Source organism: Rana temporaria, chromosome 2 (genome assembly GCF_905171775.1).
Source record: "Rana temporaria chromosome 2, aRanTem1.1, whole genome shotgun sequence".
NCBI classification, from domain to species: domain Eukaryota; kingdom Metazoa; phylum Chordata; class Amphibia; order Anura; family Ranidae; genus Rana; species Rana temporaria.
In genome coordinates this window covers 187712404-187734076 of record NC_053490.1, presented here as the reverse complement: position 1 = coordinate 187734076, position 21673 = coordinate 187712404, and the positions used below count along the sequence as shown (strand labels likewise).

Below are 21673 nucleotides of genomic sequence, written 5' to 3'. Positions count from 1 at the left end.
TGCAGTTGTTAAAGGAAGTCTTAGCAGCAAAGTAGTAGTTGTTTCCTGGAGCGGTGTTCTGGCAAAGGGAGCAGCATGGCTGAGCTTACAGGCTAGGCCTGAGAGGCTACGGCTGACAATAATATAACGCCAGCTGTATCTCCATTGAATGCCTTTATAGGCAGGAGATCAGCTGCAGTGCATTGCACTGAATTCAAACAGGGCGCCGTGTGCGGCGCACTTCCGCATTCCACGCTGGAACTCAGAGCGGTGCCAGGCTATGATGTCATCGCACGACCGCCGTATGCCCTCCAGCATGGAATGCATTACGGCACTGAAAGCGCCTGTAATAGTAAGGGGAACAGGCACACGGAGCTTTTGTTACAGGCTTCCATTTGTGGATGGACATTTTATGGTTACACAACCTATCACATTGCTATAATATTTGTATATGCACTATAAACTGAATAAATGGTTGTGGAACAAATCATCCGAGTTTCCATCATTTCTTATGGGGAAATTTGCTTTGATATACGAGTACTTTGGATTACAATTTCTGGAACTAAATTATGCTCGCAATCTGTCTGGGCTGGGCTCAGCCCTTCCTTCTCTGAGCTGGCTGCTCAGCTGTCGGCTAATTGCCATCTCCTATTTCTCCACAGTGACTCACCTGTTGATGATCTGGCTTTTCAGTCCTGCCTACTTAAGCCTTCCAGTTCACTTGATCTCTGCCTTCGCCGTTGTCAACATCACAGAGACTCCTGCGTTCCTGTTGAAGACTTGCTTGGCTGACACATTCCTTCTGGCTCCTAATCCAGCTTGCTGTTTTACTACGTTCTTCTCTGGCTCTATGATATTTGGCTCGTCTGACTATCCGATCTGGTTCCTGAACTCTGGCTATGTTTTGACTACACTTACTCTGTTTATCTTTTTATTTTTATTATTAAACAAGTGTGATTTAACTGTACTTCTGTCTCGGTCTGATAACTGATTTGTCTCCAGGTTTGATATGTTATTCATTTATTCTTTAGGATCAGGTGTTCCCTTTTCAGTGGAACACTAGCAGGTTTATAGAGTTGGCAAGCAAATAGGAATTACAAATAAGGCAGTATTTATCATAATTTAATGCCTACTTGGGATCTGGAAGTTAAAACTACATTTTCAAAGATGCCATTTGTCACTGTATGCCTGTATATTTCCTTGTAGATTGTTTGAATGCTAATTAGCATTTTCCAAAGACTGCACATAATACATTAACAGGTGTTGTTTTGCTTTTTAATTGTTATTAACGATCCTATCTTTAAGGTTCTAAGCACTATTAAATCGGTACATTAGTATAAACTATAGGCTACATTTACTAATTTACACCAGTCACCAGTATTATCTTATGTCACCAATCTTGAAATCATTCTCATTTGCACTTAACATGTCTTAAATTTAACAAACTCAATCATGAAGAGCAAGCAAAATAATATATATAAAAAAATGCAAGCTAAATTGAATTAGATGATAATTCTGCTAATTGAAAATTGATTTGATGAAATCCTAGAAAACGGGATAAACACACATTTCTAGCTATTTTTTTTTATATATATTTTCATTCAGAATTGTGTTGGCAGTATAACAGACATCACACAACAATGTCTGTTGGATTTCCTACCAAGACAAATAAATACATAATATGTAGTTGGTTTAATAAGCTTAAGTACTTGTACTTTGTGCAATATAACTATTTTTGAATGTGCCAACTGTGCATCCAGAACTGATGGTATAGAATAAACATGCAGACTAAATATATAGAGTAATTTAAACCCACTTATATACCATTTATATCTGCTGTACCTCATGCCAAGCATGAAAGAAGCAGTTGGCTACACCCAATTCACAAAGAGTGATTATGTTTGAGAACAGGTCAAACAGACTCAACGTTCTGAGCTTAATGCACATCCTGAGAGGTGCAAGACCAAAACATGTTTTTTACTTAATATATAATAACATTTTTTATAGTACTTTGCTTTGTCTATTGGCTAAATACAGTATTTTTCATTTCAAATCAATCACAGGATATAGCTTATTTGCAATCCTTGTTTTGTCCCATTCACTAGGTGAATCTCTATGAATTTCTTTTTAATTAACTCCTTAGTATCAACCACTAAATCATACAAAATCATCAGACAAATACCTCAGACAAATGCCATGAAATGCAGAAGATATTGTTTTCTTTGGTTGTAAAAACTTAACTATGCTAAAATATGCTGTCACCCTTTGCCTTAACTCATATAAGATTTACTAATTGTAACCAATCTGATTTTAGCTGTCATTTCTTTTTTTTTTGTAACAAATGGAGCCAAATAATTAACTTTGAAGTATACATGTTGTCTGTCCTCTCTTTTGTTTTTTTAGTCAAGATAATTTTTAACACTTTATACCTACTATTTTATATTTTTTTAACCACTTAAGGACGCCTAACGCTGATATACGTTGTCAGAATGGCGCGGCTGGGCACAGTCACATACAGGTACTTTTCCCTTTAACCCCTTCCCTGCCATTGTCATTTTCACAGTAATCAGTGCATTTTTATAGCACTTTTCGCTGTGAAAATTACAATGGTCCCAAAAATTTGTCAAAAGTGTCCGATGCTTTATATAGCACAAGTGCCTATTCTTACATTTTAAAACACAGATATTCTGGCTTTAAATGTAACATTTTCTCCTCCCACCTATTATTCTACTCTTAATGCTTGTATTGAATATGTAATGAAGATATTAAAAGATATTGTCATAAATACAGCTTACAGTATTTATATTATGACTAAATGGGCATTCAATACCACATTAATCTTTGCTGTAATCATAGCTTGTGAGAATAAAAAGTGGCTGTGGGTAAAATGAGAATGGCAGGAGTTGTAGACAAGCTCCCTGCATAATAAATAGTCCCTAAGCTACACAATAAGTCAGACAGGCATGAGTCACATTCATTATTTATTAAGGCAACTTACATCCACTTCTAAAAATGTCATAATTCTCATATAAGCAGGAAGAAAAGTCTGACTGTGCTGGCCTCCTATATCACACACTCCATGTTACTGTGATATTCGTGTCTGGCTATTCAAAACAGCATTTAATGTGGCAGGAGTCACTGTTACCGGCAGAAAAATAATTTTTTCAGTACATATAATTTTTATTGAGCATTTACCAGTTTCCTGGCAATAGACTTCATACTCTTAAATAACCATTGTCCTATTAATGCACCCTTTCTATTTTTATTAACTTGTGAACAAACTCACTTTTAGAACCTAACAGTGCAGGGAGCCATTTAAAAGCCATTACAAAGCTACATGCATTGAGATAAGTTTTGCTTAATAGGAAATAAACAATTTCACCTTTCCTCTTTACATCACATTAGGAGGAGAATGGAGGAAAATTGTATTGTAAATCATAAGACTGCATACTCAACAAGAACAAGCTCATAGAACAACAAGTCTCGACTTGCCTATATTAGAGGTTAGAGTTCCAAGAAGTGAACACTGTTTATATATTTAAATCTAAAAGTAACTTTATTTTATTTTGGCATAATATCCTGTATTTAATTATGGGGTAAATTACAGTACACAATCAAGTTCAATTTAAATGAAATCAGGGCAAGCAATCCTTAAGAACGTGCAGTTATCTCCGCACCCTCTGCTCCTTACTCTCCCAAAAGTCATCTGGCCCACAGGAGTGACATTGCAATGTTATGCCTCAGATAACTGCCTCTAACCTTGTTCAAAAATATAAATATTTTGTTAAGCTTTTTCTATAATGAATCTATAATTGTGTTGTTATATTGCAAACTACCTATGACAAACAAAGGTTAATGTCTGTCATCCATGCTATGAATAGAGAGGCCTACATGCTGTATATAATATCTATTTCTGTCAAAACTAGCACATCTTTATTTTAAAAAGAAAATAGACTTGCTTTTATGCTAAAATCACATTCATGTAAAGGTTTCAAGTTATATGTGACCTAAAGGGAAAGTATGCAACTGAATTTATTTATCTACACTTTATTTATTACAGGTACTTGTATAACCCTGACAATGTTTGCAATGCTTTACATATATATTTTACATTCACATCATTCCCTGTCCTCAAGGAAATCCACATAGGCACAGAGAGAACATACAAACTCCAGGCAGGTTGTGCCATGCTTGAGATTCCAATTTGGCGCATTATGGTATACATTTTTAATTCTATGTTTTCATAGTCCATTATCAGTATGTAATAACCCCATAGAGCTTAATGAGGAAGAACATATAAGAAAGTATACTTTGAAGAGAAGGTTGCACTCACTACTCATTAGAAATAACTTGCACTATCAATTCTCTGGACTGGATAAATCTGTATTTTAAGTTAAAAACTACTAGTACATTATATTCTATATTAGGAAATGTTATTAACTCCTTAATTGTATTGGCAACACACAAAAACAAGGTATACAAATAAAAACAGCAAATCAGACATTTAATCCTGCACAAAATCATTTGTTGAATTGTTTGAACAAAAGAGATGAATGGATTTCTAAAAACTTCACTCTGTCATCAGTCTACACAGTCCACTTATGCAATGTTGTTTGCTGGGTTGAATCTGCCTTCTGTTTAATTTTTTCAATCATTGCTACAAACCAATGGATAAATAGTGATTATATATCAGACAGGAGGCTCATATCTTGTGCATTAATCTTCCTTTATTAATGCTCACAGCAGAATACATTTCTAATAACTTTAATGTAAAAAACTTTTTAAAACAGACTACCCCTACAGTAGTCCATACAATCCTTAACCACGCCCCTGATAGTGACCCATAAAAGGGGCTGTCTGTGAATGTTCCTCCTCTTTCTTTCTGCTCACAGATCAGATAAGTACTCATTTATAGTGTATTACTTATTTTTTATAGGATTTCTAGAGAATGTCTCCTATTTTGCACATATTTGCGACTTTCATATATATATATATGTATATTCTCCCTGATTACTTATAATCTCCTCAATGTGATAGCTCTTAGCTTTTCTCAATTTTTCCTGTGTTCCAAGACCTTTTATCGTGCCTTTACCTTTAATTCTTCTACTTAATATCGCAGGGTGTCCTTTTCTATACAGCGCGACACCAATCTACAGGGTGTTGAGAGCGTTTCTCCTCCCGACATCCTACACAGCTGTTTACCTGGCACGGCGCCATTAGTGTCCTCTTCTTCCTCACGACACTCGCGCGCTCTTAGGGGGCGTCCCCGCCCACGTGCGACGGTCAGCCAATCAGCGCGCACCGGACGAAATCTCGCGAGATTTCGTTCCCGGGCCGCTGCAGTTTCTGAGGCTCCCCTCTTCTCTGTAGCCACTCGGAGCCTACGGAGGAGAGGATAGGACAGGAGCCTGCCAACACTTAGCTAAGTATCTTCCCTACTCTTAGCTAACCCCAGCGCTGACTACTCCTCAGCCATCTTAGCTGTGCTGATCACATAGTGCCTTAGAAATAAAAAGAAATAATTAAATAAATAATAAATAAATAAATAATAAATAAATAATAAATATATATATATATTCATATCTAAACGGCCTGAGCCTATCTAGACAACCCCCTTTACTGGCATTCTGTCTTAAAGTCACTCACAGGATGGCTGATATTAACCCACTGAACCCCAGTGGAGAAATGCAATCTACAGGCACCTCACACACCCTGAGTGCCGCCCAACTCCAGGACATCATACAGATGTCTATTCAGGCCGCCCTGGCCGCCACCACCCCATCCCCCTGGGCATTACAACCCACAGATGTGACACCGAACCCGCTTCAATGCGGTGAACCGCCTAATAAAAAGGGAAAATCCTTACAAAAAAGGAAGCACACCCTTGCGGTCCATGACTCCCCGGCAGGGGAAGTAACTAATATGCTACAGGTAGCACCCACCACGGTCTACCAACCCCAGCATCATTTAGACACAACTCGACCCCTGAATCTCAGGGAGACCCAGACAAAGGGACCTAATGCCACCAGAAGAGCAAAACCTGACTCTTACGTGGACTCCTCTGAGGAGGACTCTGCCGACCCTTTAGAGGGATCGGAAGGATCCGTTTCTGATTCGGATACTGAAGATGCTGGGGCTACGGCTCTTAACACAACAGCCAACCCTGCCACGCAGGACGAAGTCCTTTTGGACGCCCTCGGCGAACCCTTCTTTCACCCAGACGCCATAACACACCCGCGTTCTGGAGAGTGGACCCCTTTACCACATGTTTCGCAATACGTGGAACTATGGGCAAGGAAGTCTTTAGACAAGGGTAGCCGCAATAAATTGAGGGCCGAATGTCCCAGACCCTCCATTCCCAAGAAAGTGGTAGCAACCCCGGAAGTTGACCCGGTTTTAACGAAATACCTGTTAAAAACAGGAAAATTTCAAAAGAAGGGCATTGAACGGTCCTTCCGAGCCATACAGGACCGCGTCCTGGATCTGATGGGCCCGTTAACCAAAATACTCAACCTCTCAGAACAGGCAGCAGCTTCTGAACAACCAGTTGACTTGCCGCAGCTGAGAGGTTGGGCACAGAGAGCACTGTGCCTAGCTGGCACCGCAAACACAGCTTGCTCAATAGAAAGGCGCAGGTCAATCCTGATGCGCTTAGACCCCCAGTTATCCCACCTGGCGGAATCTGAGCCTGGCCCGGCAGCCGAAGGCATGCTCTTTGGTGACATGGTCATCAAGGATATTAATAAATTTGTTGGACTGTTCTCCAGTCTGGATAAGGCTCAGAACTCCCTAAGAAAAACGGGCACAAACAAGGTTTTTAACAGGGCCGGCAGAAATAGAGGCCGTTCTGCCGGCCGCTCTTCCTTCTTCAGGCCACAGGGCAGATCCACTGCCCAATATCAGTACCAGGCTCCGTCCTACGCCACTCCTATGGCACAACCCGCACCATTCTTCCCTCCTCGAGGCAGATCCTGGCGCGGACGTGGTGGACGAGGTTACCCACGATCCCGACCTCATACCGGTGAGCATACCTTACACCACACTCGATTACACTCCTGTGGGGGGACGCCTGAGGTATTTTTTCCAACATTGGTCTGCGATTACGGCAGACGCATGGATCCTACACTCCGTTACGGGGTTTATCATAGAACTACTATTCCCTCCGATTCTCAACATTATTCCCCCACCCATTCGGTTTGCAAAACAAAAAGAACGCCTCATAGACAAAGAGATTCTAGATCTGGTCATGAAACAGGCCATTATAGAAGTAGATCCCTCTTCCCCAGGTTTCATAAGCAACCTGTTTCTGGTAAGCAAGAAAGGGGGAGGCTTCCGCCCAGTGATAAACCTGAAGGGCTTGAACCAATATGTCGAATACCGGCATTTCAAAATGGAAGGCATCCACTTTCTCCGAGACCTTCTCCACCCCAGCGATTGGCTGGTGAAGGTGGACCTAAAAGATGCATATCTTACGGTTCCCATTCATCCCAATTCACAACATCTACTTCGTTTCCCGTGGAAAGGCAGAATGTGGCAATTCACTTGCCTTCCGTTCGGCCTCTCGTCTGCCCCATGGTGTTTTACCAAACTGATGAAACCAGTGGTGGCAGCTCTGAGGAACAGAGGTGTTCGCCTGATTATTTATCTCGACGACATCCTCATCATGGCTTATTCCAGAGATCAGGCCCTGCTACACATGTCATGGACAATTTCCCTACTCCAAGAACTGGGATTCGTAATCAATTACGAGAAGTCCAGCCTAACTCCAGCCCAACAAATAGAATTCCTGGGCTTTACGGTAGACACCATCCAGTCAACCCTCAGTCTACCCAAAGCGAAACTTGCGCTCATCCGCAAAGAGATTCGAGCAGCACTGAACAGAGGTTCTTTATCCCTCCGCACTCTAGCACGGTTGGTGGGCCTGCTCGCGGCCTCCATCCAGGCCATTTTCCCAGCCCCTCTACATTACAGAGCCCTCCAACGGCTCAAAATTATGCACCTGAGACAAGGCCTCAGGTATTCAGACGAAATTCCCTTATGTCAAGAGACTACCGAGGAACTGAGATGGTGGCTTCATCATGCCGTGGAATGGAACGGCAAAACCATCTTCAACCCCTCCCCGGACGTCGTGATAGAATCAGACGCCAGTCGCAGGGGTTGGGGTGCCCGGTGCGGGACGTCCTCCACAGGAGGGACGTGGTCCGCTACGGAAACCTCCCTGCATATCAATGCACTGGAACTTTTGGCGGCCCTGTTCGCTGTCAAGAGTTTTATGCCTCACACGTCCACATGCTGTATTCTATTTCGCATGGACAACGTGGCAGCGGTGCAATATGTCAATCGACTGGGAGGCACCAAATCCAAGACGCTGGCATATATCGCGAGAGACTTCCGGCATTTCTGCCTATCTCACAACATCACCCCTATAGCGGAGTACATCCCGGGGGTATCCAACTCGGTAGCCGACTGGAACTCTCGATATCTCCGAGATTCCAGCGATTGGACATTGGATCGATCAATTTTTCTTCGTTTGCAGCAACTTTGGGGTCCGCTATCTTTCGATCTCTTTGCCTCACGCCTCAACCGTCAGCTACCTCGCTTCTTCAGCTGGAGGCCAGATCCGGAGGCACATGCGGTGGACGCTCTCCGCCAACCCTGGCCAGAGGGGACACACTACGCGTTTCCCCCCTTTCAAATGATCCCCAGACTTCTCCCACGGATAACCTACCTGGGAGCGACAGTGGTCTTAGTTACCCCATGGTGGCCGACCCAACCATGGTTTCCTCTGCTTCTGGGAATGGCTGTAGATTACCCCAGACTGATCCCCTTCTCCCCTCACCTCCTCACCAATCCGACCGGGGATCCTCATCCCATGGTTCTGGAGAACAACCTGCCACTTCTAGCGTGGTTAGTCTCGGGATCCCGATCGCAGATAGAGACCTTTCAGTCTCGGCTCGGAATCTCCTCTCCCTGGCCTGGGCCCCCGGGACTAGATCGGCATATCGATCAGCCTGGGGACTCTGGGTTCGTTGGTGTGATCAACGACAGGTTGATCCCATACAGGCCCCTGTTTCACTAGTGGCTAATTATTTGGCAGAGTCTTTCGAATCCGGCAAGGCATACAGTTCTATTAATATCTATCGATCGGCTATTTCAGCCTATCATTGCCCCGTGGATTCTTTGCCGGTGGGCAGACATCCTTTAGTATGCCGGCTGTTACGAGGCATAAAATTTCAACGTCCCCCTAGGCCTAGATATCAAGTGACCTGGGATGTTTCAAAGGTACTTGATATGTTCGCCAGTTGGGGGGACAATCCGGACCTGTCCCTGAGACTTTTATCTATAAAATTGACGGTCCTTCTTTGTTTAATTTCCATCAAGAGGGTCTCAGATGTTAGAGCTCTTGACATCTCCAGAAGGCAATTTTCGCCACACGGCGTTGAATTTTCCATTGTACGCAGGACCAAGACTGCGATTCACTCGGTTTTCTACCCTTCTTTTCCTACGCATCCCCTCCTCTGTGTCGTTCGGTGTCTTCTGACATACGAATCCCTCACGGCCAATTTACGCCCTACAGGTTCTTCTCAACTCCTTATATCCTATGTCAAACCCCATCTACCTGTCTCGTCTGCCTCCTTGGCACGATGGGTGAGAACCGCCATGGAAATGGCGGGGATCGACGTCACCCTGTTCGGAGCTCACTCCACCAGGGGCGCCATGGCTACCAAGGTAGTCACTTCAGGAGGCTCTCTCTCCGATCTCTTGAGAGCGGCGGACTGGTCTTCCGAGACCACGTTCCGTCAATTCTATTTCAGACCTCAGGACCATGTATCTCTAGCGGTTCTTCCTTAGAGTTATGACTTGTGTTTTTTATCATATCTATTTATGTATTTGAGCTTTGAACTTGCACAAGATATGAGCCTCCTGTCTGATATATAATTTGAGATTTTCCTAGCTTGTGACGGAAAATATTGATTATATGATGACAGGAGGCGAGTATCTTCCCTCCCGACCCTCCCTGTTACGATTGTTTTCTCATTTTTCGCAGGTTACTGAGGGCCGAGCTGGTAATGGCGGACGGATAATCCGGTTAGGAGGTTGATCGTATTCTGCTTTCCCGTTGGAAGACAGCTCGCTAGACAATCCTCGTTGTGGATTTATTGCTTCTGAAACCCCTGTTGGGTCATGGTTGATGGTGCACTTCCCGTTGGAAGCCATTCAGAGGTCGACCGGCCGGTCGTCGCTCCAAGGACACGCTCCGATCCTTCTTTCTGGTACCATTTTATATGAAGATTATCGCATCAAGAAAGAGGAGGAACATTCACAGACAGCCCCTTTTATGGGTCACTATCAGGGGCGTGGTTAAGGATTGTATGGACTACTGTAGGGGTAGTCTGTTTTAAAAAGTTTTTTACATTAAAGTTATTAGAAATGTATTCTGCTGTGAGCATTAATAAAGGAAGATTAATGCACAAGATACTCGCCTCCTGTCATCATATAATCAATATTTTCCGTCACAAGCTAGGAAAATCTCAAATTTAGTCATACTTCAGAGTAAAACTTCCCCAAGAGATAAGGGGATCCTGTACTGGCGAACAAAGATGGACAAATCTTTGATTTTTTTTTTCACTAAGCTATAATGTGATAATGGGTATACACAACTACTGTTCCTCATTTATGATCTATTATTCTGTTCCTGGGATGAACATTCACCATGTATGTATTTTTAGAGCTTTTAAGCTATACACAAAATGAAGGTGTCCTCTGAATTGCTTATAAAAATAAGAGAAACAGTTTTGCTTCTCAAAACCAAAGAAAAGGTCAAACATTATATAATAATTATTATGCCAGGTTACCTGCAGACATGCTGGAGCTCTTCCCTGGGGTTTATTCACGTCAACTGCAACCAGTTGCCATCCACCAGCTGCATCTTCATGGAACATCTTGTGAGAAAAACATAGTCTGGCATAAATGCATATGTATTGTCTATACTTTGAAAATAATATTGTTATATATTTTGAATAGATGATGCGCTTTACAAAAGTAGATTTTAACTGAAGTGTTTTTCCTTTCATTAGGTTTGTCTCATTCAATTTTAACAGAGAACTTTATAGCTTCACTTTCCCCTGTGGAGTCAGCTATCTTTGCCAATGTCTAGCAGAACAGCTTAAGCTTTAAAAAGTATGGCACTATTTTCTAAGCCCAAAATTGCTTTGTATCAAAATCCCACATTCTGTACCTTACCTAGTTATTTGCACTTGCATAGTTAGTATCACAACCCATCTATTGTCTATCCATTGCTAGAACCCCCACTGAGTTAAAACTGTTAGCTAGCAGACAGCAAATGATGTAGAGATAATATTGGGAAAATCACAGGGTAAAAGTAATGTCTGCATTTTTAAGTGATGTGGGTTTGGCTTAAATAAAGGTTTCACTCTTAACAGGGCTAGATTTTCCTGGAGCTTGTAGGCACAAAATCATCTAATGCCCTAAGAAACAAGTTTACACCAAGCATCTTGGTTTACTAATTCTAACCTGGCCTAAAATAGTGAGACAATGTGTAAATAAGCAAATAAGTGATGCCTAAAGGTACAAGCCTACTCTGTCTAAAAGTAAACTCAACCCTGGCTTATGTAATTTTTCTGCCTGAACCTGAGTATGTTAGATATTAGATATACAGTATACTGGATGAATTACGATCTGAAAAATATTAAGCACTAATTAGCTCATCACTACTACATGATAATGTTACATTATAAAAAGGCCATCATTTCACACATTAATAACCACTTCAGCCCCGGAGGATTTGGTTGATCAATGACCGGGCCTTTTTTTTGCGATTCGGCACTGCGTCGCATTAACTGACAATTGTGCGTACGTGCAACGTGGCTTCCAAACAAAATTTGCATAATTTTTTCCCCCACAAATAGAGCTTTCATTTGGTGGTATTTGATCACCTCTGCGGTTTTTATTTTTTGCGCTATAAACAAAAGAGCGACAATTTTGAATAAAAAGCAATATTTTTTACTTTTTGCTATAATAAATATCCCCAAAAAATATATAAAAAACTAATTCATTTCTCAGTTTAGGCCGATATGTATTCTTCTACATATTTTTTGGTAAAAAAAATCATAATAAGTGTATACTGATTGGTTTGCGCAAAAGTTATAGTGTCTACAAAATAGGGTATAGTTTTATGGTATTTTTATTAATATTTTTTTTGTTACTAGTAATGGCGGTGATCTGCGATTTTTATCATGACTGCAACAATATGGCGGACACATCGGACACTTTTGATGCTATTTTTGGACAGAAAAATTTACTGTGTAAATGACACTAGCAGGGAAGGGGTTACCCTCTAGGGGGCAAGGAAGGGGTTAAGTTTGCCCTAGGGAGTGATTGTGCAGCCGTGCCATTTTGCCGATGTATATATGCAGGAGGCGGTCGGCAAGTGGTTAAAGCTAACTAACTCTAATGAGCAGGACCCTCTGATTCCTCCTGTATTCAATTGTATTGTAACTGTACTGTCTGCCCTCATGTTGCAAAACGCTGCGCTATATAAATCCTGTATAACAACTCCCTGACTGCCCCATAGGAGATATACTGCTAAAGCGCATATATACATGATTCTGCACTTCCGCCTTAGGGTTGCACACGTGCTGCCAGCGGGCCGCATCTGCTGTGATTACTTACAGCAGAAGTCGATCTGTGGGTGCCAGGCCATTGATGTCCACCAGCACTGGGAGATCATTGGGCAGAGACACAAGACGGAGCTCTGTCTATGTAAACAAGGCAAAGATCTGTTCTTACAAGACAAAAAGTGATGGATTGTGTGTCCCTGTGCCAGTGACAGTGCATATTTTGAGCACAGATCACTGTATTAGTGTGACTGTTTCCCACAAAGTGTCAAAAGTGCCAGTGTCTGGTTGCCTGCCGCAGCAGAATACATATTAGCCTAAATTTATGAAGACATTTTTTTATCTTTATTTATTTTTTTATTTTATAGGAGATGTTTTATAGCAGAAAACAAAAATATTGTTTTTTTCCCCAAATTTTTGGTCTTTTTTGTTCATAGCGACAAAAATTAAAAAAAAAATGTAGTGGTGATACTACCAAAATAAATCTCTATTTGTGGGAAAATATATATAATACATTTTATTTGGGTACAGGCCTGGTCATGAAGGGGGGTAAATCTTCTGGAGGTCAAGTGGTTAATAATAATAATAATAATAATAATAATAATAATAATAATAATAATAATAATAATAATAATAACTAATTCTCTGGTTATTCACTCATGTTTTATCCTACCAAGATTCACAGAAGTTTGTTTTGCTGGCATTAACATGGCTATAAGCTTTACAATAAATCAGATGTGTGAGGCTAAACTAAATTGACATACGACCACGAGGGACCATGTTTCAGATCATTTGACCTTAAGCAAATGTCTTGCTGAGCAAAATCTGACATGTTGCAAAAAGAATTTCGGCCACTGTGTGTCTTGAAAAGAACTTTTCAATTTTCCTTCAAAGCTACCCTGGAGCATGAGCTGGAACATGGAGCTGCCTTCTCTGACTGCTATGTGTCCTGAGGCTTAGGTATTGGAATTCAACACAAGAAAACCCTTCCTAGACAAGGAGAAATGACACAACAGTTTATCTACAAAAGGTGACATTAATATTATTATTATTACTATATAAATACCCTTTTCATGGTAACTAACCAAAAAGAATGCATCTTCTGCAGTTTTTTTGAAAAAAGATTGTCAGTAATGAAAAACAAAACCTGAGTGAATAAAATGATATCAGACATAACAGAGCCTTTCGGTACTTTAATCTACTCCTAATCTTTCTCTTTGGGTCTGATATATGCACCATTAGAGAAAAGAACTGTAAGGACTGTATAAAAGAAGCCTTTAGGGACAGAAATATGGGATCTGACATAAATGAGGTGATCAGAGGAGCAATAGTCACCTAAAATCTGAGTTATTACACTGCCTGATAACCCACGCTGTCTTCCATTCTTAGTAGTGCAAGCAGATGACAGTCAGCTGTTCAGGCGATGAAAATCAGATTTTGAGTGAGTTGACACTTAGGATTCTTTCACACAGGGCAGATCTCCGCTGAGCAGGCGGAAGACAGGCCTGTCTCCGCTCACTGAGCAGAGACGGACCTGTCAGAGTCCCCCTCTGCTCTTGGGGGAGACCAGAAGAAAACAGACAATCTGTCCGTTTTCATCTGATCCCACCCGATACGACCTGCTGGATGGATGACGAACGTATCGCCATCCGTCTGTTTTTAGCAGATTTTGTCAGATCGGATGTCAGCAAGCACATCCGCCTCCCCAAAGAGGACACTGTGTAGGGGTGGGCAACAGAGAAAATGCCAATAGGCCAACAAATGAAAAACAAGATCCAAAATCTCTAACTAGACCTTATAGCTGAAGCTGTTATCAGCAGAGGACCATTTGACAATCTTACAAATCTGTGAAACAGATGCTTGATGCTGAAACACACAAAAAACTCCCACAAGTCTAGTGGAGTGCACCTTAACAGGGAAGGAAGGAACCTTATACTATAGTGAATAGGCTTGAACAATGACCTGTCAAATCCAGCAATGGTGGACAAGAAGCAGGATACCCTCTCTGACAGCCTTTGAGAAGTACATAGAGATAATCCAAAAGTCTAAGGAGGCCATACTTAACAGGTAAACATGTACAACATAAACTACATCCAAACAGTGAAGAGAAACCTCTCTGGTGTTTAGAAGCTAGACAGAAAAATGACGGAACAATGTCTGACTGAGGTAAAAGGAGGAGACCACTTTGATCAAAAAAGAAACCTTATGGGCCAGATTCACAAAGAGATACGACGGTGTATCTACAGATACACCATCGTATCTCTGACGTAAACTGGTCCTATCTATGCGCCTGATTCATAGAATCAGTTACGCATAGATAGGGCTAGATCCGACAGTGTTACAATGTGTTACACTGTCGGATCTTTTTTTCAATTTAAAAATGGCGCCGGGGGCGTTCCCGCTGATTTACGATAAATAATATGTAAATCAGCGAGATACGCAAATTCACGAACGTACGCGGACCCGTCGCAGTGTTCTTATGTCGTTTCCGTATCAGTTTTCCGTCGTATACTTACCCCTTCTTTTATCAGGCGCAGCCAATGTTAAGTATAGCCGACGTTCCCGCGTCGAATTTAAATTTTTTAACGTCGTTTGCGTAAGTCGTTCTCGAATACGGACGGACGTCGTTTACGTAAGCGTCGCAACCACTGACGTCCTAGCGACGTCAGTGGGAGCAATGCACGCCGGGAAATTTTGCGGCGGGCGCCTGCGCATTTAAATCGGCGCGGGAACGCGCCTGATTTAAATAGTACACTCCCCTAGCCGCGGAATTTGAATTCCGCCGGGGGATTTAGGATCCGCCGTCGCAAGTTTGGAGGTAAGTTGTTTGTGAACTAGCCACTTGCCTCCTAAACTTGCGGGAGGGGATCTTAATTCACGTAGAACGAGCGGATCTATAGATCCGCTGCGCTACGTGAATCTGGCCCTAGGTCTCAGGACAACCTTATACTCGTGAAACACCAGTTATGCCTTGTACACACGGTCGGACTTTTGACCATGCAAAAGTCCACCGTGAGTCCGTCAGAAGTCCGGCGGAAAGATAGAGAACAGGTTCTCTATCTAAGGTCCGTCGGACTTCCGACCAAAAAAGTCTGATGGAGGCTACACACAGCCGGACTTTCTGAGAAAAAAAGCCTGTCCAACCATGTGTACGAGGCATTAGGGTTCCTTACAAGATAATGCCACCATTTCCAACACACACCGAGCATAACTGATGGTAACAAGAAGAACCACCTTATGAGTGAGTTTAGAATATTTCCAAATATTTCAAAGTGAGGCTTTTGAAGATCCATTAGCATTAGTTTGAGATCCCATGGCATCACTGGAAAGTGTCTAGGAGAAGCTAAAGGAGTGTCCCCCTGAACAAAGGCCTTCACCAGGGAGTGAGAGGCCAAGGGACACTGGAAAAAGGATAGCCAATGCCAAAATCTGTCCCTTGAGGCAACTCAAGACCAGATACAAACCAGGATACGTCCCATGTACTGTAGTATCATATAGAATGCAACTTTCAACTTTCTCTGCAACTTTTTAAAATTATGCAAAATAAGCCTTGCAGATGCTATGGAATGTTGGGATAACCAAATCTGATAAGACTCTGTCCCTCATGACCTAAGATCCAACAGCCAAGTCATCAAAGCCAGCAACCAAGAAGCATAATGATAGATTGGACCTTAAAAATAGAAGCTCTGGGTGATCTGGGAGAGGTCATGGGAAATCCATCAGGAGCCAAAGTATATCTAAGTACCAAGCCCTCTGATGCCACAAGAATTGCTGGAATGTCCTCTGAATTAAGCCTGCAAAGAAGGCGGGGAAGGAGCTTTAGTGGGAAAATCAAAGATCGGGTAAATTTAATCCCATGGAGTCATCAGAGCATCTACTATGCAAGCCCAAGGATTCCTGGGCCTGGCAACCAACCTGTCTAGTTTTTTTTAACCAGGATTCTAACAAGTCCACATACAGTGTCCCCCACCTGCAACAAAGTTCCTGAAATACCTCCAGGTGAAAGGACCACATACCTTGATCCAGATGTTGATAGCTGAAGAAGTCAGCGTGCCGATTTTGTTCACCTGGAATGTGTACTGTAGTTAGGGCTAGAATTTGACACTCCACCAAGGTCAGAATCAATTCCATTTCCTTCTCAGCTGCTCAACTACTTGTGTCTCCGTGATAGTTGATGTAGGCTGTGGTGTTGTTTGACTGGTCCCATGCCAGAAGACCTCCGAAGTTGAGTCATCCAGTGCTGAAGGCACAGTACAATGGCTCCTGAGTTGCAGAATGTTTATGGGAAGCTTGAATCTGCTGACAGCCCGTCAGTCTGGCATTCATTGTGAGAATCTCATAAATTCAGGAAAAAATATAACAAATGACTTCCTGACTCCAATGCAATATTGGAAATCCACTAACTTAGGGCTGAAGGAAATAGAAGCATGGTAATGTCCAGGGACTGAGTCCTTTGGCCACACGCAGACAGAACGCTGTCAAGTAGAATTAGTATTGCCTTGAATGAGGCTAGCATCAGACCAAGCACCCTCATGCAAAAGTGCATTGAGGGGCAACATCTGCATATGAGTATCTAAGCGAGAAACCGGAAGGACCTGATCTTTTACAAGGGGAGAAAGACACAAGCCTGCTTTGTGTCCAGGACTAGTTCCATATATTTCAGATGGTAAGTCAGATCCAGTGCGGACTTCTTAGGATTGAGAATCCACCCAAACTTATGCAAAGTGTGCACAGTTTGTTGTATGTAGGCATCAAAGCCTGAATAGAGCAATCCTTCAACAGCAGGTCATCCAGGCAGCCTACAGTGTGGACACCCTGAGAGTGAATAATAGCTGGAACAGGGGACAAGACTTTCATTTGAATAGGAAGAGTCACTAAATTGAAAATGACAGTTGCCCACAACAAAATGTAAAAATCGCTGGTGTACGGGAAAATAGGAATGTGCAAAAGAGGCATCCTTGATGTCCACTGATGCCAGTAGATCTTCCTGCTGCAGGGATGCAATGACTGACTGGCTGATTCCATTGAAAACCTATGACTATGAAGGAAGACGTTTAAGCATTCAAGTCCAGGATAGGAGAATGTCACCTTTGGCTTTTGGAACCATAAACAGGTTAAACCCTTGAAACCCCTCCCTTGAAGAAACAAGAACAATAATACATGAGTTGAGCATTTTCTGCAGAGCTGCATGCAGATTATCAAACCTTTGCAGAGAAAAAAGACAGAAGGCCTGAATCAGGGAGGAGTAAAACACCTGTCTGCACCCTTTGGAAATGACATCACTGACCCAGAAGTCTGGAATGTCTTGAATTCAGGACTCTGAGAAAGCCAACGGATGTCCCCACCATTTGTAGTGGAGGGACCCTTTTACTGACAGGAAGCTTGCTTTGCAGGTCTGCCAGTCCAGGGCTTGCGGCAAAAGGGGGTGCTGGCTTGGATTTGGCGGAAGAAGTCTGGGAGGGACAAAGGAGACTCTTTCTAAGCCCAGAGAAAGCTTTGCTCACAGGAGCTTTAGCTTTCTTTTAGTATGCAAAAGCATTCTCTTTCCACATGGCAGGGCTTACCAGCACAAAAGAGGTTTCAACAAGTGATTTAAGTTTCTTTTCCACTCCATCTTTAAAAACCGGGAATTCCTCAGTGGGAACTATAAGGTACCTGTTGAGGCAAAGAATTGCAGGACACACAGAAGGTACTGCCCATTTTTTCATAAAACCCTCTTCTATGGGATACTGCTGTAAATAAAAGAACCTTTCCAGGATGCGACCAGTCACGGTATAAAGTCTCATCTACTACAGAGTGCATAGGAAGGGTCCTGAGCGTGACTTAGGAGCCTTTTTAAAGCCCATACTTGAAACTTTTAGTTGGATGTTACCCAGAGGCTCAATTTTAAACAGAAACAAACCTCATCCACCAGTACAGATATGAGGTCTCTGAGCTTTGGAGAGAGAACTGCCAAAAAAGCGGGCTGAAATATTGAGTATAATGGTCAGTGGGAGGGGGGTCCTAACAGTTCTGTTTCCCAGTGCCTTATCACCTGAAAGTAGTAGCATCTTCTGTAAATATGCCTGTGTCCTGTTCTGTACGATTAAGAAATAGGAACAGCAATAAAGGCTTAAAAGTGAAATTTGTCCCATGGAGACTGAACAAGTATAATTACCGTGGTAGTGGCAGTTGACGTTGTGCTACTTCGTGAGCCCCACATCTGTTGAAACTGCACTCGAATTTCAGCAAAAGTCTCAATAATCACAGCAATAAAGACATTCTACAAAATAAGAGTTGGCAATGTTAACATAAGCTATTATTTAATGCTAAAAGAAAGGATGAGCACATTGCAAAAAACCTATTATACAATACCTTAACAAGCCAAGCAAGGAAGAAAATGAGGGTAATGAAATAGAAATAGGAACGCCATCTGGGGAAACTGTCAATTGCTCTGTACATAAGGAAAACCCATCCTTCCTGAGATGCAGCTTCATACACCGTAAATATGCTGGTTCCTGTAAGAGATAAACAGGTCTTTAACAAAATATGTAGATGTGGTAACCTAGGATACAATGCACTGATATATAACCCTTTCAAAGAAACTTCACCATGCAGTATGAATCAGGAGCAGGATAATGGATTGAATGCATTGTTCCTACATATGAAGTGGAAGACAATATACTGAAAAAAAAAGTAAGTCAGTAGCAATAAACATCTTGAAATACTGGTTTTGTAACATAAAAAAAAAAAAAGTTGACCACCTTGTAAAGAAAAACACATACTATCAGATTATTCTTCCATGTATATAATTATAAACATTACTTAGAAATAAATGTACAGTATCTCACAAAAATGAGTACACCACCCCATTTTTGTAAATGTTTTATTATATCTTTTAATGTGACGACACTAAAGAAATTACATTTTGCTACAATGTAAAGTAGTGAGTGTAGAGCTTGTATAACAGTGTCAATTTCCTGTCTCCTCAAAATAACTCAACACACAGCCATTAATGTCTAAACCGCTGGCAACAAAAGTAAGTACACCCCCAAGTGAAAATGTCCAAATTGAGCCCAAAGTGTCAATATTTTGTGTGGCCACCATTATTTTCCAGCACTGCCTTAACCCTCTTGGGCATGGAGTTCACCAGAGCTTCACAAGTAGCCACTGGAGTCCTCTTCCACTTTTGCATGACAAAATCACAGACCTTGTGGATGTTAAAGACCTTTGTGCTCCTCCACCATCCGTTTGAGGATGCCCCACAGATGCTCAATAGGGTTTAGGTCTAGAGACATGCTTGGGCAGTCTATCACCTTTACCCTCAACAAAGCAGTGGTCAACTTGGACGTGTGTTTAGGGTTGTTATGTGTGAATACTGCCCTGTGACCCAGTGTCTGAAAGGAGGGGATAATGCTCTGCTTCAGTATGTCACAGTACATGTTGGCATTCATGGTTCCCTCAGCACTCATGCAGTCCCAGATCATGACACTCCTACCACCACACTTGACTGTGGGCAAGACACAATTGTCACACACTTGTCTTTGTACTTCTCACCTGGTTGCCGCCACACGCTTGACACCATCTGAACCAAATACGTCTCATCAGACCACAGGACATGGTTCCAGTAATCCATGTCCTTAGTCTGTGTGTCTTTAGCAAACTGTTAGCAGGCTTTCTTGTGCATCATCTTTAGAAGAGACTTCCTTCTGGGATGACTGCCATGCAGACCAATTTGATGCAGTGTGCGATGTATGGTCTCAGCACTGATAGGCTGACCCCCCACTCCTTTAACACTGTGAACCCAGTGAGGCCTGCTCCTCTCTCCTATTTGCCGGGGGAGAAGGAGGGAGCCCCATGCTGATGTCACGGGCCGCACCCCGGACTTCCAGAAGTGAGAAAGAATACCTGTCAAAAAAAGGTATCCTGTCCCCTCCAAAAGGTGCCAATTGTGATACTGGAAGGGGAGAGGGGACAAATGAGCGGAAGTTCCACTTTTGAGTGGAACTCCGCTTTAATGTTAATTTTTCTAGCGCTGTTTATAAAAACACCAGTTATCCTCCAGGGGTCTGCATAATTGTTCCCTTTTGATAGGATAATTTTTTTGAACATTAGTTTGAACGATTTTTCGTATAGTGTATGGCCAGCATAACTCTGCAAACTGCTTCATATACAGACAACTGATGCACAAGTAATTAAGACACACTTGGCAGGGTGAGAACATTTAGAAACTACTATTGCACAAAATCCCTCTCTAAACAATCTTCATTGCATTACCCATATTTTTTTGTTTCAACATTTTATTGCAAAGAATGGTGACACAATACAGAGAATATAATGCATCGACAAGAAGTAAGGAAATGTAAAGTCGCGGACGCAGCCGCCATGCAACAGGAATCAAATGAACAGTAAACAAAAGAAGTCATTCGTGACAACAGGTAAATACAACAATTCAGGGTGATTGCCTACTTGATCTATGACGTGCTACACACAAAGAGAAATGGGAGGAAACGACCTTGAAGTCGTGTGCATTACCCATATTACAGCCCAATTTCAGAAGCTTGATTTGGCAGCTGTGGAAAAATCCATGCTTAATCTTTGCCAAAAATTCTTTGAGAAGGGCAATAAAACTCATACCATGTTAGCTCACAAGTTACAAGTGGACCATACTTCTTTGGCTATTCACATTAATAAAGATAGCCAAGGTGTAGACAATTTGTGGGAACCACCTTACAATAACGCTAACCCTAATCTCACATTCAGGACTATTTATCACAATGTGCACTTCCTAAATTAACTGGCTCTGATTTAAATTCAATAAACACACCTATCTCAGTAGAGGAAATAGACCACGTGATAAAACAACTCCCCTCTAAAAAGGCCTGAGTCCTGATGGTCTTACCCATCTTTTTTTTAAAAGGTTTAAACACATTTTAATCTGGAAAGGAGCACATGTTCTGTACTAAGATTTAAAAATCTTTACCAAAATACTTACTACGTCTAGGAGCGTTACGGCTTTAATCAATCCACCTCGACCAGATAGGGTTTTTCTTTGCACATTATGTGGGAGACAATAC

At 42.0% G+C, this 21673-nt stretch overlaps 1 protein-coding gene across 1 annotated transcript in view; it reads right to left on the bottom strand.

The window, feature by feature from the left end:
* Positions 1–21673, bottom strand: part of NALCN (sodium leak channel, non-selective) — a 582786-nt gene that overhangs the window by 370144 nt on the left and 190969 nt on the right. The window contains 3 exon segments of the mRNA XM_040336161.1: positions 10836–10922; positions 18775–18879; positions 18972–19114. Of these exon segments, the coding sequence (XP_040192095.1) occupies positions 10836–10922; positions 18775–18879; positions 18972–19114 (335 nt within the window).